The sequence below is a fragment of the Ochlerotatus camptorhynchus genome, unplaced genomic scaffold (assembly GCF_037179485.1).
Source record: "Ochlerotatus camptorhynchus isolate MF236.1 unplaced genomic scaffold, CSIRO-AGI_Acam_v1.1 ptg000331l, whole genome shotgun sequence".
NCBI classification, from domain to species: domain Eukaryota; kingdom Metazoa; phylum Arthropoda; class Insecta; order Diptera; family Culicidae; genus Ochlerotatus; species Ochlerotatus camptorhynchus.
Genome location: NW_027040819.1, coordinates 188,016 through 206,342, shown reverse-complemented (window position 1 = coordinate 206,342; position 18,327 = coordinate 188,016). Strand labels below are relative to the sequence as shown.

The following is an 18,327-nucleotide window of genomic DNA, read 5'->3' as shown; positions in this document are numbered from 1 at the left end:
CGAATTCTAAACAAGCTGTGGAAAACGAGACATCAACCATACACGATAGAATATATCGTGTGGACCAAACAATACGCCCCAGATCTCACACGAGCGACACATAGACAAAAGCACGCTTAATAGCATCCATAACTTTTAGCGGAGCGCGTCTCGGTTTAGGTTTACCACCTCTCGAAACAACGACAATAATAATGACAACCTCAGTGAGCAACTAAACACCTGGGGCAGGACACCTTGGCTTAATAATATCAAAATACTTTTCGATATTCTCATTTTATTGACTTATGCTATGTTCAGATTGGCGAGTTATAACATGCTATAAGGCTATCTTGATGGGTTTTTCTGTAATAACAATTAATATAATATGATATAACTATGAAATCTGAACAAGGCATTATGCTATGATCTCACTACAGAGCTATAAAATGTTACAATGATGTTATAATAAGTATAGACAAGAAAAACGGCGTAAAGATAGCCTTGTAATATGTTATAACGTCTAGGGCGAACATAACATTAGTTGTTCAGCACAAAAGCCCTATCTGTTACGTGTATTAGTTTTTGATAATACTTAAATACTAACCAGCCTCTGGCTGAAAGTCTCGCTAATAAAGATAACCTAACCTAACCTAAGTTGTTTTGCCCCTTATACACACCATACATTTCTGCCTTCTACCTCAACTGTTCGCTATTGGGGGAGGAACGGAAACAGCAGTACAAACGGCAATAGCGTACAAAAGCAAGTCATTAATTGAAATATGAAACAAGTCCAACCGCAATAACTATACATACATCATTTGCTACATGGACCACAAACCCAACGAACAGGCAGACAGGCAGACTGACAAAAGATCATGTATACTTACTACACTATGACGACGCTCCATATCAGGCACAAAAACGAGACGAAGCATAATGTCAGCTTTTGTCTGGTTCCAGCACGGTCACAGCAATCCTAAATTGAGACATTTTCACTCTCCCTCGGTAGGATACAGGTAGGGTGTGAGATTTTTGCGTAAAATTATATCTGGTTCTCCTCCATATGCACATAAATGCACTTCAAGCGGAGCGCATTTATATAGAACGAATGCATAATAGCCGAATAACAATCACTAAAACTGCAACGAAAAATAAGAGCTATAACAATCTGCTGTAGATTTGCTACCAATATTTTTGTCAGTATTACACCATGAATATTATTTTCAATAATTCCCGTTCGTATCAGTATACACTCAGTATTAATTTTGAACATTTTAGGTTAGCGACTGAAAGTCAATTTTTATTTGTTATATGCGACAGTTAGAAGATACTGAGAGGTTAGCACATATCATCGGCAAGAGACGTGCGTGTGAGAAAATTTGCGAAAAAATCCAAGGGCACCGGTGGGATTCGAACTCACAATTCCCATTCAGTACACGGGTGCATTGCCAATTATACAACGGTGGACCTATGGTCTACGGATGTATTTGGCTAATGACATATGAGTTTCGAATCCGTTTCCCTCCCTTAGTCTTTTTGTGCAAGCGTTCTCAATACCCAACAATCGTCTATTACCGACGATATGTGCTTGTACCGCAACCACTCAGTATCGGTCGATGTGAACAAACACAACTCGTCTCTGTTCTACATCACACATGTTGGATACGGGATGTCCAATGCAGTATGAATAGAGCAATGAGCTGCTGGCCTCACCTCCGACCACCGGGCCATAGTTTTAATTTTGAACAATTTTACCTGGTGTCTCACTTTCCGGCAGGTGCTTCCAAAAATTTAATATTTTGTAATCGTAAAATTGAACATATTTGTAGTTCTTTGGCGAACGTTTCAGCTCAATTGATCATAATTTAACAAAGTTACATGATGTCAAAGTTGGCCATTTTGTATATAATTCGGCATGCGCTGCTTTTTTATCGAACACAGCTGTACCTATTCCAAGGGACAACTAAGTTACATTTCCCGTCATGTGTCACCATCCGTTTCCAAATTTTCGTTCCGTTACCATTACCAGAATTTAATTGATTATTTCAAATAAAAATATAATATGCATCTAATAAATATTCTAACACAGTGTTTCTTATTGTTCATTTTCTTTTATTTTTTTATTTTGAAATATGGGGGCGACCCCGGCGTAGTGGTTAACATTTATACCTCTCACGCCAAAGTCACGAGTTCAAATCTCATCCCCGGACAAGTCACGAATGACCCTAGAGTGTTAAAGTGACTATAATAAAAAAAAAAAAAAAAAAAAAAAAAAATTTGAAATATAATAAGCTCCCGACCCATCAATTTTGAATACATATGTATTCATATGTGTATATGATTTCCTTAAAACATAAAAACAGATTGACATTGAATCGGCTTTAAAAGACAATGGGTCACGACTTATAGATGGATAAACGCTGTTTATTTGAAATTCTACAATTTAACTGTAATATTCATTTAAAAAGCGTAATAAAAACAGCTGATTTTTTAATTAATTATAGTTTGATAACCGTTTTCTTTGATTCTCACATTTGAATTAAAATCTTCCAAGATCATAATGGTCTTCTTCGCTTTTTTTTACTCACCTGTCAATGTGCCGAATGTAGATCATCACAAAATCATCTGATTGTAGAATTTGGATTGCGTGAAGCTATAATCATTCGAACCTAGAATGATGTATTGGTTCAGTGATGGAGATTTGAGCATTATTCCAAAAATATCGATATTGGAAGCGAAAACAGAAAAAAATATTTGGTAGGTTCATATATCGTTAAAATCGTCATTTTCCAGTTTTCTGCATACAAAACAAATCGCCATAGCATTTTTTACTAGTGACATATGTTGCAAGAAACAACCATTGTTTAAACGCTGAAGACGATCGAAGCTGACAAGAAGAAAGAGATAAAGCTTTTTAAGGTTAAGATTTTCGGCTGTGCATGTGTTTGATTATTTTATTTTCAACAGAGCGTATATAATACAACGAGATATCGCATATACACATGTTTTCCGCTGTGCAACAGGTGGGGACATGCTGACACATGCTGAGACTTAGTACTAACAATAAATTCTCCAGTGAACTAAGCAAACCTACTATACTTATTTTCATTTGTTTCCTGCTCCTCGTATTGAATTTTCGCTAAATCATCAAGAAAATACTACATTCAAAATTATCATCCTTTAGGCCGACTATTTGACCCTTCCTCTTATACTGCTACATCCGAAATTGACGATATGCTGTTTTGTAATATTCCGCTCCACTCTATTGAAAAAAACGAATAATTCTTGTAAAATGGAGAGTAACACACCTTCTATTTTGGGTGTATATCACACACCGCATGGTAAAACAAGTTTTCTTATATTTTTTTTACCAAGGGACACAGCCGTTGGAGGGCTTCCAGCAGTGAAGAAAGCCAATTAAATTATGACCATCCTGCAAAAAAAAATCCCTATTCCTCTAAATACTACCCCTCCTCAGTGAAAACGGTCAGTCTGCGTGATACCGAAAGCAATGGTTTTTCTTCCAACCGAAAAAGAAGATTCCCACAATCCGCGAGATGCTCTTTGTTGTTAATGTGACCATGGTAATCATAGTCTCGCCACACATAGGATTACTTCTGATGGTATGTTATATACTATTAGTATGATTTACACCGCAATTAGCCTCCGGTCTTTTTTCTGTCTATCAAAGCATTTTGTTCTTCGTTCACTTTCGATTGACGGACTTCTAATATGGCTCTAGATTGCAGAAGGTCGTTTCTTCATTCAGTTATCGTCAATGGGAATGGCACCATTATTTGAATAACGATGCACCTTGTGAGTATCGTTCATTACTTTTTAATAATTAAATTTTCAGTTAATCCATCTTATAATAGATAGATTAATGCTACTATTCACCCGATAAAAGTTTCGTACCGTTTTGCCACACTCCGTGTTTTTACTGGACATCCACTAGAGTGCGCTTTCGAGTGCAACTTCAGTGAAAATACAAAGTGTGCGAAAAATACGGTGCGAAAATATTGTAGTTTGATCTGGAAAATAATAGTATTAATTTGTCTATTTTAAGATGGATTAGCTGAAATTTAAATTCGAGTAAACCTTTGTTTTCTATATACAAACAAAAAACTAATGAACAACGCTCCAAAACGCGTGCCATCCTTGCAGGTACCGTGCTGCTGTACGCCCTGACGCCATGCTTTTATTTCGATAATTACCACCAATTAGTATGCTAAGTAGCTTTGAGCTGTGCGTTTTACTTTTCGGTATGCTTATACGAAGAATGTCGTAATTTTAGTATTAATAAACATTAAATAGTGAAGATTAAGATGATAATGTGCCTACGTGTATATGCGTAGGAATCATTTTACAGCCTGGCCAATATTCAGTGTTCGTAATGAATCAGTTGAGGCGCATCAAAATAACCGAATGCCGTTTTTACGGGTCTCATCATCTCAAGTTACGCGCATATCAAAATCAAATTGTCTGAAAAATAGCGAAGCAAAAGCGCAGAAGCCGTATCAAATTACTCCCATTTTTCCAATGTTATTATTCCAATTTTTCAAAACAGAACCGCGCCAGCAGCGGGTGCACCGGTATGTAATCTATAATAAATTGCTCATAAGAAGGAGGTGAAAATAGTTGCAGACAGCCGAATGAGATGAGAAGTGGCCAACGGGATCTTATTTTTTGGAAGAAAACTGGAGGAAGAGAAGGCGTTAATAACTGACACAATTTTGTGGAATCCCGCACTTGACGCAGTAGCCAAGGTTGGGATTTGTTGCTACTGGATATCAGATATCGGTAGGTATGTAGATTCAATTTTGAATCCCGCATTTATATGAGGAAAAACACCGAAACAACGGAACAGAAATTCATACGGTGAAAATGATTCTATTAAAATAATGGATGAATTTTTTAGCTGAATTTGGAGATGCGCTCATGCAAGCAGATGAAAGATGCGGTTTGCAAAATAGTCGATTAATTAATTAAGTTTTCGGGACTGATATGAGTAAGCGTACGGTTTGTAATTTTTTTTTAGTTGTTTGGAAATATGGATCGTTGAACTACATTTGATTTTCGTGAAGTTTGGTTCACTGTTGTTGCTGTTGCTTCAAATGTATGCTTTATACCAGTTGCTGGAACCGAAACTCCTGGAAAGGATACATGGTTTCGCATCATGTGTAGTAGACTCCTGCGCTAAAAATAATACATCACATTTTATTTTCACTCAGGTCTAGTCAAATAAAAATGGACCATTTTGATTGTAAACGTTTTATTTTGCAAATCATATGACATATGCGCTAACAATTTTTTTTCTAGCACTGGCCAGTAAAAATAAAAATCAATAATTTTCTAAGTCCTATCACCGGAAGTAAACACTAGCGGTGATAGAACATGGAAAATACTTACTGACCTGAGCTAAAAAAAATCTGAGGAATTATTGTTAACGCTTCTTCTTCTTCTTCTTCTTCTTCGCATTTCAAGCTTATTGCATATCGCATATTAGCTTATTACGCGCTCTCAACTTAGTGTTCTAGATGCACTTCCACAGTTATTAATTGAGAGCTTTCGATGCATTGGTATAATTATGTGGCAAGTCCAATCATACTTCTATGCAAAGGGGAGTCGAGAAATTGTCCAACCCGAAAAATTCCTAGACCGGGTCGGGAATCGAACCCAGCCACCTCCAGAATGGTCTTGCTTTGTAGCTGCGCCTTTACCGGCTGAGCTAGGGAGGCCCCTTATTGTTAACCCAAAAGTCATGATATCCAAACGTTTAAAAAAAATTATATGTGGTTCATTAGATTGATGCAAAATTTGAAATTTTCGAAAGTTATTAATGATTCAAGTCACTATTGTCTTATGATTATGCTCAATAAACTGCTCAGCAGGTAACATTGATGTTTCTGGCGCGTAGAATAGAGCTAAAACATCATGGCTACTATGTCACACTGCAGAATACAGTGTTGCCCACAAAAAAGATGCTTGATCATGCCATAAGATTATCAATCTCTTAAACAATTAATAACTATTTAATTTGATGTTTGGCAGAAAAACAATATTCAGCTAAGTTGCAGCTGAGAAAATATTCCATAAGAATTGCTATATATAATTTTTAACGGTGCAATATGGAAGAAGGATAGAAGACTACGAAGAAAAAGTTTGGTTTTCCCATAGTAATTCCCATATAAACCGCTTGAGCACTGTGGAGCGAAAATGTCAAATTTTGCATCAGTCTAGTGGTTCATGGCCCCTTTTATGTCACTGTGTATGCCAAGCATGCCTATTAGAGCCACTTAAATTTTGAAGATCAAATTGGATAATTAATCATCATTATACGATTATCTTCCCAGCCCAAAGTACACACATTTTCTTTCTCCTGAAATAAAAAGCTACTAAAAACCAAAATTCACCTTCTACGATTTGCTCTCCTAATGTATAAATAAGGTAACTAATCATTCTCGCTTTCGTGACACGGTTCTCCTCGGCATCAACATATTTTGATCTAATCGTGTAAATATGAATAATTTTTAGCACACATTAGCTTGGCGTGCGGCTGGCTACCATGATAGATACAAATAAACGCAATTGATCACTTTAAATGCTCAAGCTTTGAACCCACCCCGGCATGCTTTTGGCGCTACTGTATATGGACGATCATGCGTAAAATACTGTGGTAACCACAGCATAGCTCTGTCAAATCCTCCACATTTTCATTGATCCATTCCTGATAGATACAAATAAACGTAAAGCATGCAAACGAGATACTACACGCAGACTGACAGTTGACTAATTGACGTCCCTCTCAGTCTGCTCTGCACAGATAAAATTCTAAATTTTAACTATCGCGTAAATTTGAGCTATACTTGGCATAAACAGCGAAATCGTTTACAAGCTTGCATACAACATTGCTTATTTATGAGATATCGCGCTTAAATTTACACGAAATATCACGTAAATTTATGCCAAATCTAGCGTTAATTTTATGTGCGCTGTATCTCGCAGAAATTTACATGAATTTTTCAAACGGTTTGGACTCAACTGTACAATGTATGATAAATTTATGTAAATTTCTGCGATATATAGCGCACACGTTATAAACGCCCAAATTTGATGCAATTTTACATGATATTTAGGATATTAGGGAAATAAAGCATAAAACCACAATATTGTATAAAAGGTTGTAAGAAATTTCGATGTTTATGCCAAAATAGCTCAAAATTCAACGAGAGGTGATTTTACGCGACAGTTAAATTCAGAACTTTTTTTCTGTGTATGGCCTGCACCCAAAAAAACCGACTACTATGTGTTTTCAGATGGAGGTGCGAGCAATGATCACGCAAACGGATCAATTTATCAAAATTGATAAATTAACACGAACTTCCTACTCCCTGCTGTTAGGCGTCAACGGGTGTATCATAATATATGTGTTTTTCGGCTTGTCTTGTTTTATTTTTCGTTCTGCGATTTGGCTTAACCATTGTAGAGGAGGTGTCATATACTGACTAAATGCTGACTACCTAACCGATTGCTATTTCGCGAGTTAGATATATTAGAAAATATCAACAAATATTTATAAATATCAACGAAAACATTTGAGTATTTTCAGTACTGAGACCAATGCTAGGAAGGCATGCGCTGTCACACACCTGGACCCTACATATCGACTCACCAACTCATAGATTGGGGGCCCAACGGCATTACTTTCCTTGGCCGAAAGAAGGCGTGATCAGAGATTTTATGCCTCAGAAAATCCCGGCGGTGTCGATTGGGATCTTTTTTAATAATTGATTATTAAGAGTTTTAGCCTCTAGGCTAGTTCATCTCCAAAACCGATAGGTATCGAACTCAGGCCCTTTGGAATAAGAAGCAATCACGCAATCACGCCTCTGAATGTTTGTTCTACAGATAAGTAGTTTTGTTTTTAAGGCTTAGTCAAGAAAATATTTTGATCTATTCAGCCTAGGTGTCCTGCCCCCTGGGAAGATCATTTTAGATTTCACTTTATCCAGTAGCCTAAGCATGCTGGCGCCGGTGGTGTAGTGGTAAGTGACTGCTTTCTCATCCCAATGTGACTGGGTTCAATCTCAGTCTCGACCTCGGTCGGTGGGATTTTTCTGATGCATACAAATCTCTGGTTACGTCTTCCTTCCGAAGGGGAGTAAAGCCGTTGGTCCCGGCCCATATATGTTGATGAATGGGTGCGATATGCTACACAGGTGTCGAAGCTACCTTCCTGCACATTCGATTGCCGTCAATGGAGGCAATCGATGTCCGTCGGTGATTGCGTCTAGATTGCGGAACAGAGACCGACATTAAATAAAGGAGTGTAGCCTAAGCAATCAATCATAAAAATTACACCGACCAGTAGTGAGTAGTGGGCATACATCAAATAGAACCAGTCTAGTAGTAAATGCAATATATAAAAAAAAATAATACCGCATGAAACACATGTTTAAGTTTGATTTGTTGTCTTTTCTTTTTATTTTATCCCTAATCTATTAGACGACAGCATATGGGAGGGTGGACCACGGCTACAGTAAACTCCAAACAGAATGGACTGCCAACGACGCCGAGCAAGAGTGCAGCCACCAGTCCGGACCGGCTACGAGGGGCAACACACGATCTGTTTGAACTACTGGAACGTGTGCAATGTTCGCGGTTGGATGATCAACGATGCGTTCTACCGTCGTACTTCACACAGGTGCGTACCATTTACAACAGTTTTTGACGTAGAACTACGTCTTTGTCGACTATACTGGGGTGCAAGTCAAAAAATATGTGTGGTGAAGGAGTGTTAGGTTTTGAACGCTTGTAACTTTGTCATTTATAGATGAAATTAAAATCCAAATACGCCAATCGATAGGATATTACATTACGAACCTGTTGAAATAAATATTTTTCCAATTTTTCTGTAATTAAACTTTTGAAAATGTACAAATGATAATTTTATCACTGTTTTCATGAAATAAGCCTTTTTCGCAAACCCAGTCATCATAAACGAATACCACTTGGTTGCACATCATTCTGCTTGAATCTGAAAAGATATAAATCAGCGCTGGTCTCATGCCACTGCTCATTAACGCTTCGGACGGCGTGGCGCTTGGTCCTGCAGTAAGCAGGACCAAATCAGCAGCTTAAGGTGGATCACGGCGTGACCACAATGAGGAAAAGCACACACGCCCTTCACAACAATCTCTCGGCCCCCCCCTCAACAACCTCTCCTACCCTCCCCCACCATCAAACCTCTCCTACCCCCCCCCCACCATGAAACCTCTCCTACCCCTCTCCCCACCATCAAACCCCTCCTACCCCCCCTCAAATACCTCTCCTAAACCCCCCCCCCTCAAATACCTCTCCTAAACCCCCCCCCTCAAATACCTCTCCTAAACCCCCCCCCCCCTCAAATACCTCTCCTACCCCCCCCCCTCAAATACCTCTCCTACCCCCCCCCCCCTCAAATACCTCTCCTAAACCCCCCCCCCCCTCAAATACCTCTCCTACCCGCCCCCCCTCAAATACCACTTCTAAAACCCCCCTCATCAATAACCCGAAAACGAGACAGACTTTAATGATCCCTTTTTTCCGGGAAATAAATTTTAAACATACCACAATCATTAGTAAAACCAAGTTTTACCAAATTTGAACAAAAAATTGCATTGAAGACATGTTTGATGACATTCAGTTGGTGAATTACACACAACTGACGGTAAAACATATCTGGTGCCTCTATATATGCAATTATATTAACATCCAAAGTCCATCCTATTTTACATATTCTGCACAAAAGAAACTTTCTGCTCCGCCCCATTCATAAAAAACTGCGGGAAATCCTATCAGGTTCTGAACCTAAAAAGATATAAAACAGCGCTGCTGTCATGCTTTTGCTCATTGTCGCTTCGGACGGCGTGGCGCTTGGTCCTGCAGTAAGCAGGACCAAATCAGCGACTTAAGGTGGATCACGGCGTGACCACAATAATGATGAAACCCCCTCCCCCTTTCACAACAACCTCTCCCCCTCCCCCTTCACAACAATCTCTCCCTCTCCCCCCTTCACAACAATCTCTTCCCCTCCCCCCTTCACAACAATCTCTCCCCTCCCTCAACGACCTCTCCTAACCCCCCACCACCACTCATCAACAACCTTTCCTAACCCCTCCCCCACTCATCAACAACCTTTCCTAACCAACCCCCTCCCCACCCCTCAACAACCTTTCCTAACCCCCCCCCCCCCCCACCCCTCAAATACCGCTCCTAACAAAACAATATCTATGTGTCAGCCACATAGGGGTCGTCCATTAATTATGTCACACTTTTAGGGGGGAGGGGGGGTTTTGGAAACTGTGACGAGTCATACAAAAAAAAAATTAAGTTCCATACAAAATATGTGACAAAGGGGGGAGGGGGGGTTGAAAATGGACTAAATTTGCGTGACATAATTAATGGACCTTCCCATAGGGGAAATGACGCCTTCGGCTTGCAAGACTATTTTCGGCAACCCAAATTGAAACACTATTTTCACTGGATTTTCTTACGAAAACACTTCGCTGAATGCATGCAAACGATTCTTTATGCTTTCAGCTTCAATTTGACTATATTTTTACCACTGGGAAAAAGCAATCTAGCAAGGTTTTCTTGAAATGAAACACACACACTACAAATTGTAGCTGATTTCGAGTTGCCGATAATAGAACAGCAGATTTACATGCAGTTCAAATGGAACGGTTGCCGAAGAAAAACTGGTTGCCGACAATACTCGCTCTCACTAGAGAAGATTGGAGCTTTTTAAAAGCGTTTCAAAACAGTTTTTGACAATTCTTTCGACTGAAATTGTTAGAGCAGCTGGCAGCAAAAGATTGTAAACAAACCAATACTGCATATGTGTGCGTTCCTCAGAGAAAAAGGCTATAGAAAGAAGGTCGCTGCTTAGGTTGCCGAGAATACGTAAATTCCCCTACTTAAAATATGTACATTTAAAAACCATGCGTGACCACTAGACTGATGCAAAATTTGAAATTTTCGCTCCACAGTGCTCAAATGGTTCCAAATTGGGCCCTGATAAGCCTCCCAAAATTTGAACTCATTTAGTGAGAAACTGACTTGGCACAAACCATTTGAAGTTTATATGGGAATTACTATGGAGAAACCATAATTTCAGTTTATATCTATCTCAAAATTCACCAGTTCACTCTACTTTAGAAAATGATAGCTGAACTTGTTGAAAACCACTTTTCGATCAAACGTAAGGAACAAAAATTATTAATGATTCAAGTCCCTGATGTCTTATGATTATGCTCAATCAACTGTTCAGCAGGCAACATTGGTGTTTATGGCGCGTAGAATAGAGGACAAAAATCATGGCTACTATGTCACACTGCAGAATACAGTGTTGCCCACAATACAGTTGCTTAATCTTGCCATAAGATTATCAATCTCTTAAAAAATTAATAACTATTTAATTTGACGTTTGGATGAAAAATGATCTTCTGCAAAGTTGTAGCTGATAAAAATTCCCATAAGAATAGCAATAAAATGTGTTAACAGTACAATGTGTAAAAAGGCAAGAAGACAATGAACAAAAAGTTTTGTTTTCCCATAGTAATTTCCATGTAAACTTCAAATGGTTTGTGCCAAGTCAGTTTCTTATAAAATGAGTTTTCTCTTTTGGAGGCTAATCAGGACCCGATTTGGCACCGTTTGAGCACTGTGGAGCGAAAATTTCAAATTTTGCATCAGTCTAGTGACCACACATACTATTCATTTGCGTGTAAATTTCATGTGTACTTCTGAGTGGATTCTGTTTATGTGTGGTCAAATGAAAATCATGTGGAATTTCACATGGATATTTGTAAAGAAAATGTGTAAATTGTTTTGAATCAACCATAACCGAAACATTGAAATACTTGAAAATTTTAAGATAAAGTATAATAGTCAAAAATGCATGAAAAACAACAATTTTGTGTGGTTCTACGTCATACTGCGGTCGTGTCTAGGACACAACCCTTTACTTTTTTTTTTCATATTTTCTCTCAACTCGATCGTCATGATATCCCAAAAAACATCACAAACTGTATATTAATTAACTTCATCCTTGAAGACCATCGTCGTCGCCAGTCGGCTTAGCTGTTTTGAGTCATAATTTATTCGTTCACGTGCCACCACTTAGGGACAGTACGCAGGCGTGTTCAGCTTGCACTTGCCTCATCGCTTTTCTGAGCATTATTTTTAGTGTGGTATAATAATTTACGGCTGATGGACTCAACTAACACGCGATCCATCCACTCGGCCCTCGGTACGGGAATATCATCTTTGCGATCTTTCTTTCCGGTTATCTTTTCACAAACAGGCACATAAACATTTGATTACTTGTACATATGTCTTCAATTGTATGTGTGTTATATGGCGTCCAATAACGATCATCCGTCAGTTATTTCCGATATTACATTGGAAACAGGCAAAGTACTATCATCAGCTGCCGCTTCAATGGGCAATTGTGAAACTTTTCGGGTTATGGCAAGGACGACGACCATGACGCGATGTTGGGAATACCGCCACAATGCAACGTGTCCGGTGCAGGGCCAGTCAGAACTTTTGAAAGGTTTCAAGCGATTCACAGAGCCGACTGAGTTATAAAATTAATAACCGTATGCACCCGATAGCAATCACACATTAAGGGCTTCCTATTTTTGGTTTCGTTTCGGTCTTCTTGATTCTGGGGTTACTCTTTTTTGAGTCGAAAACCACTCAGTCTGGCCAAAAGGGAAGTTACCCAAGAATGGGTAATCATACATTAACTCAAAACTGAATAAATGTGCCTGGAAAAAAAAACTGGGTAACGTTTACTCAGTTGTTGACGTTTGCAAACTGGGTAAATTTTGCTCTGTTTTATGGAAATCAATTTAATATTGATACATCATTGTTTTAAAGAAGAATATTAGTATTAATAATAAATAAGCGTTTATTTAAAAATAAATCATTGCTTATAGGTCTTTAAATAGTAGAAATCAATTCAGCTTTTTTTTTTCCAAAAAGCATATTAACGGTCTTTCGGGTTCTGTTTGCCTGAGTTGATTAATGCCTGGAATGTCGAACAGAATTCCTGAAGAATTAAAAGTTAAATCGATGTATTTAATCCCAGCATAAACAGTAAACTTACCAATTATAAGCTGATAGCTTTCGCTGCTTCATTTTTGACAGTTAATACTTTGAAAAATAGGAATAGCCTCACTGTTCACCTGTACAGCGTCATATTGAACTTCGGAAAAATATCCATAACCATTTGTTTACTCAGAATCTGGGTAGATTCTACTCATCACAACAAATCTAGTTTACTCATTTTTTGACAACATTCTGCATAAAATAATGAGTGCGATCTACCCAGTCACCTTAAGGTATCGAGATATTCATTCCTACTCGAGTAGACTCGAGACTCACACTTAATTAACGCTAGTTTTGATGTAAATTGACAGGATATTTCTTGTAATTTATTCGAAATAGCATCAGCAATGTTGTATACAAACTTGAAAACAATTTCTTTGTTTTTGCCAATCATAGCTCAAAATTAACGAGGGGAGATTTAGCGCTCTTTTTAAAACTCAGACCTTTTTTTGTGCATTGTGAACAGAGTTTCTGAAGCTTCAAAAAATTACATGCAAAATACTTTTTAAATAGCAAAACCTGATATCTGGATACCAAAAGAATACCTGTATTATCATAATTTGGTATTGGAATGGTATTCTGGGAACATTTTTTTGGTATTATTTTTTGGTATTTTACTTCTGTCATGTCATGCTCATGCATAACATTTTAAGGTATCGAGATATTCGTTCCTGCTAGGGTTAATTACATTTTATTAGTTTTCAAAATACCATAACAATAACAAATTATTATTATTAATATTATTATTATTTATTAGTGACACTTTATCACTTCTGTGACATTCGTGTCTCTTTTTTATGACAGATTGAATTATCTTACGAACTAAATTTCTTTGAATAAATTAGCATCTTTCAAAAATTTAATTACTGCTTTTTCTTTGCTGGTGGTGTTTGCAAGAACATTTGTCCAATCGATTCCACAGTTTTGCCTAAATTCGGCAAATCCTCTGCAATCCACAAGTATATGATGCACAGTAAGTCGAGTTCCACAAAAACAGCACATTGGTGGAGATTTGTTTTCCAACACGTGAGAGTGAGTCAGCCGGGTGTGCCCGATGCGTAATCTGGTAAGAGCTCGCTGCTCAGATGAATTTTTCTGTCATCAAATTTGCCTGCAGTCGGTTTGATTTGACGTAGGTGTGCCCAGGTTTATCTCCACACATTTTCCCAAACACACCAAATGCTTTGTTTAATAAACCGCACAGCATCCTGGGGTGGAATTGGCATGTTTGGTGGAATTCCCTTCCGCCCTTGATTTGCCAGTTTGTCAGCTTCCTCATTTCCCAGAACTCCTGCGTGACCGGGAATCCAACAAAACACAATTTTAGTTCCAATAACTTCGCGTTCAATTGCTTGGATCCAAGGATGAGTTGATTTCCTATTTTGAAGAGCGTCTAGACAGCTGGTCGAGTCGGTAAATATGATTGTTGGTTCGTCTTTGCTAATTTCTGACACAGCAGCTTTGAGTGCAAAAGCCTCTGCAGAAAATATACTGCAGTTTCCTGGCAAACTGAAGGCAGTTCTTTTGGTATCTGTAACGATTCCCGCACCAGTCTTCTCATTGTCCTTAGATCCGTCGGTGAATACTTTCCTGTGTGTTGATTATTTATTTGTTACAAGCTCAATAAACATTGGCATAACAACTTGGCTTGAAGTGCCTGCTTTTACTTTCTCCCTCAAGTCGTTACTTATAGATGGTGATGGAGTATACCACTCTCTCGGAGGCGAACCAGCCTAAGGCTGAAAGCCTCCTAAATAAAGCTAAATTAATTAATTATACCACTCTCTATTGGTTAGTCTTAGAACACTACAGATGTTCGGCATGGAGACTCCTGTTACTGCTAGAAACAGATCAGATGCTCGCTTAACCACTGGTAGGTCGGCTACTGATTTGTTTTTTTTTTCCACAAGTCGTATTGCTAGTTGTGATAGGCGCTGGATTAGTATCAGACAAAATGGTAGATACCCCGCTTCAGCCATAATGGAGGTAATTGGACTAGTTCTGAACGCGCCAGAAGTTTGTCGTATCACCTCATTATATGTTGGGGTTAGAGTACGTTCCATAGCTTCGATGTTGATGCTGGTGAAACCTAGGCCGTACAGTAGCTTGGAAGTCACGAGAGCTGAACCAATTGAACGGTTGCTTCTCACTAGACGACGTCCCAAAACTCGAAGTATGTTTAATTGCTGCACACAGCTACGTTTGGTTTGTGCAAAGTGCTGAAGAAGATTAATTTTCGCATCTATCAACACACCAAGAATTCGCATCTTTCTAACACGTGGTATAGGAGTACCATTGACTTTGATAGCCCGACCACGCTTTCGATGTTTCGTATTGCAGATGTGTAATAACTTTGATTTTTCCGGAGCGATAGCAAGTCCAACGCTCGTAGCCCAGTTGGTTAATTCAGTAACTGCATTTCATAAGTGTTTCCGTATTTGTGCAAAGTTTCGTCCCTTAGCAATCAAAATTACATCATCAGCGTAAACTACAATTTGAACATTTGGTGGAATCTTTTCGAAGATAGGTTGCATTGCAACTAAAAATAGTGTAACCGACAGAATAGATCCTTGCGGTACACCGTTTTCTGCAACACGCATGCTGGATGTTGCTCCATTAGCTGTAACCCAAAATGTTCTGTGGTTAAGGAAACTAATGATGATGTTCAACAAGCGGCCGTTTATTTTCCATGTTGTCAGAGTCTTGAGGATTGCGGGTCTCCAGGTGGTGTCATAGGCTTTGGAAATGTCGAGTGATACTACTTCTGCATGTTGGTTCTCGCTGAGCTTGAGTAGTGCTTCCAACTGCGCCAGGTGTGAATCAGTGCCTTTGCCAGCACGGAAAGCGTGCTGGCGAGGGTCGAGTTTGCCGTTGTTTTCAAGCTCTGTGAGGAGTCGACGGTTCACCATGCGTTCGAATGTTTTTCCTAGACAGCTTAGAAGGGCAATCGGTCTATATCCGTCTGCTTTACTCCGATCTCCATCAGGTTTTGGAATTGGAATAACTATGCCTTCTTTCCACTCATCTGGGAATGTGCCACTTGTCCATACTTGATTGTACAACTGCAAAAGCGACAACTTCGCTGAGAATGGTAGGCGTTGTAGAAGAGGATAACCGATGTTATCATTCCCAGTGGAGGAGCCTCCTCGTCGATCTAGGGCCCACATCAATTCATCTATCGAAAATTATTCGTTGTACCGTTTATGGTCCTCCGGGCGTAATGTTTTTGATGTTACATGCTTTTCCTTTAGTTTTGTCCTTCGAAACTTTTCTGTGTAATTTTCGTCAGATGATTTTCTTTTATATTCGTCTGCAAGCGCGTCAGCTACTATTTGTGCATCGTTGGTGACTCCTCGTGGGAGCTTCAGAGTTATCGAGTTGTTTTTTCTTTTCCCCTGTAGTTGATTGACTCGGGTCTATATTTGACTGCTAGGACTATTGGGATTTATGGTGTGTACAAAGCTTTCCCAACTTCCCTGCTTTGCTTCACAGATCATCTTACGACATACTGAGCGGGCAGCTTGAAAAGCTTGGAGTGCTTCAACTTTCCGGGGATCGTCGTTGCTAATTCGCCGAAGTGTACGTAATTTCTTCCTACGATGTTTCACTGCTTTTCCTACTTCGGGATTCCACCAAGGGACGGCTTTTACTCCCAATTTTCCACTGGTTCTAGGGATACTAGCTTCAGCGGCGGAAGTGATGAGGTGGGTGAATTGTTCTACGGCGAAGGACTCCTGAGGGCTCAGAGTTCTGCTACATAATTCCTCATATCGTTTCCAGTTTCCAGTGGTCGTAGATCCATTTTTTACGAAATCTGGGTTCAGTCGGAATGCCGGGGATATCAATCAGAATTGGAAAGTGATCGCTGTCTCCATAATCCGAGATTATTTTCCATGTAAATTTATTGGCAATGGAAGCGGTGCAGATAGAGACATCGAGAGCTTGTGTGTATCCTGAAGCAGGGTCAATACGGGTGTGCGATCCGTTGTTCAAGACTACCATGTCTTGATCAATTGCTAGTTGTAAGATTTGGTTGCCTCTTTTCTGAGCCGAGTTTATTTTGTGCGATATTCGGCTTCCCCAAGCAGAGTGATGGGCATTCAAATCGCCTAGAAGAACAATCGGCTTTGGAATGTGGTGATGACTCACGGTAATCATTGGTGTTGGTGAGTATTGGTGTTGATGAGGATGCTGGATTAGTGTGCTCTGAAAGAACGCAAGTACACGAACAGAGCACGAATGCACTTGAAGTAGAGGAGCAAGAGAGGGTACTTGCCTGTGGAGCTAGGCGGCCCACGGCAGCTGCCGCCAGAGGCTGTTCGGGTAGACCCGGTACATCCCTGGTCAGGGCCGACGAGGGATGCTTCGCGCTTGGCATATCACGCAGTGGAGTCTTGTAGATTTCAGAGATTGTCTTGTTATTCTTGCAGCTGGATGATTCTAAGAGATACTTGTCATCAAGTGATGGTGGCTCAGGATTTTCATTGGTGTTGAACGGTATTGGTTCTGATGAGGATGCTGGATTGTTGTGCTCTGAAAGAACGCAAGTACACGAACAGGGCACGAACGCACTTGAAGTAGAAGAAGAGTAGAAGATACTTGCCTGTGGAGTTAGGCGGCCCACGTCAGCTGCCACCAGAGGCTCTTCGGGTAGTCCCGGTACATCCCTGGTCAGGGCCGACGTGGGATGCCTCGCGCTTGGCGAATCACGTAATAGAGTTTTGTTGAATTGAGATGTTGTCTTGTGACTGCAGATATCTCTGCTTACGCTTTGCTTCTGTGTTTGGTGGTATAGTTGATCATACAAGTCCGCATTGCTGAGAACGTTCAGTGGAAGCTTTAGCACTTTGTTTTCGGCTGGTCCCCAAAAGGATTTGTTGGACACTGGGTGTCTGCCGTAATCCCCCCAGGTGTTCATTCCTGACTTAGGCCCAACATTGATGCTGGTAATGGTGTCGTTATCCAATCGGTTTTTAGAGATGAACTAGCCTAAGGCTAAAAATCTCTTTAATAAAGAATTAAAAAAAAAAAAAAAAAAAAAAAAAAAATCCAATCGGTTTTCAAGGTCATGGTCCATTTTTATGCCAGAGTATTCGTTGGTTTCAGAGTCATATCGGGGGTCGTAGGTCGTGCCAGGGTCCATAGCCGGGTCAAAATTATAGAGTTGTGGTTGTTGGTCCATTAATTTCT

The 18,327-nt window shown here is 39.6% G+C and overlaps 1 protein-coding gene across 5 annotated transcripts in view; it reads left to right on the top strand.

Annotated features, from left to right (window-relative positions):
- LOC135708690 (rap1 GTPase-activating protein 1-like) overlaps window positions 1-18,327 on the top strand; it is a 265,252-nt gene that overhangs the window by 128,573 nt on the left and 118,352 nt on the right. For all 5 annotated transcript variants that reach the window (XM_065230789.1, XM_065230788.1, XM_065230793.1 and 2 more), the window contains one exon: window positions 8,485-8,683. In XM_065230789.1, the coding sequence (XP_065086861.1) occupies window positions 8,485-8,683 (199 nt within the window). The remainder of the gene's footprint in view (window positions 1-8,484; window positions 8,684-18,327) is intronic.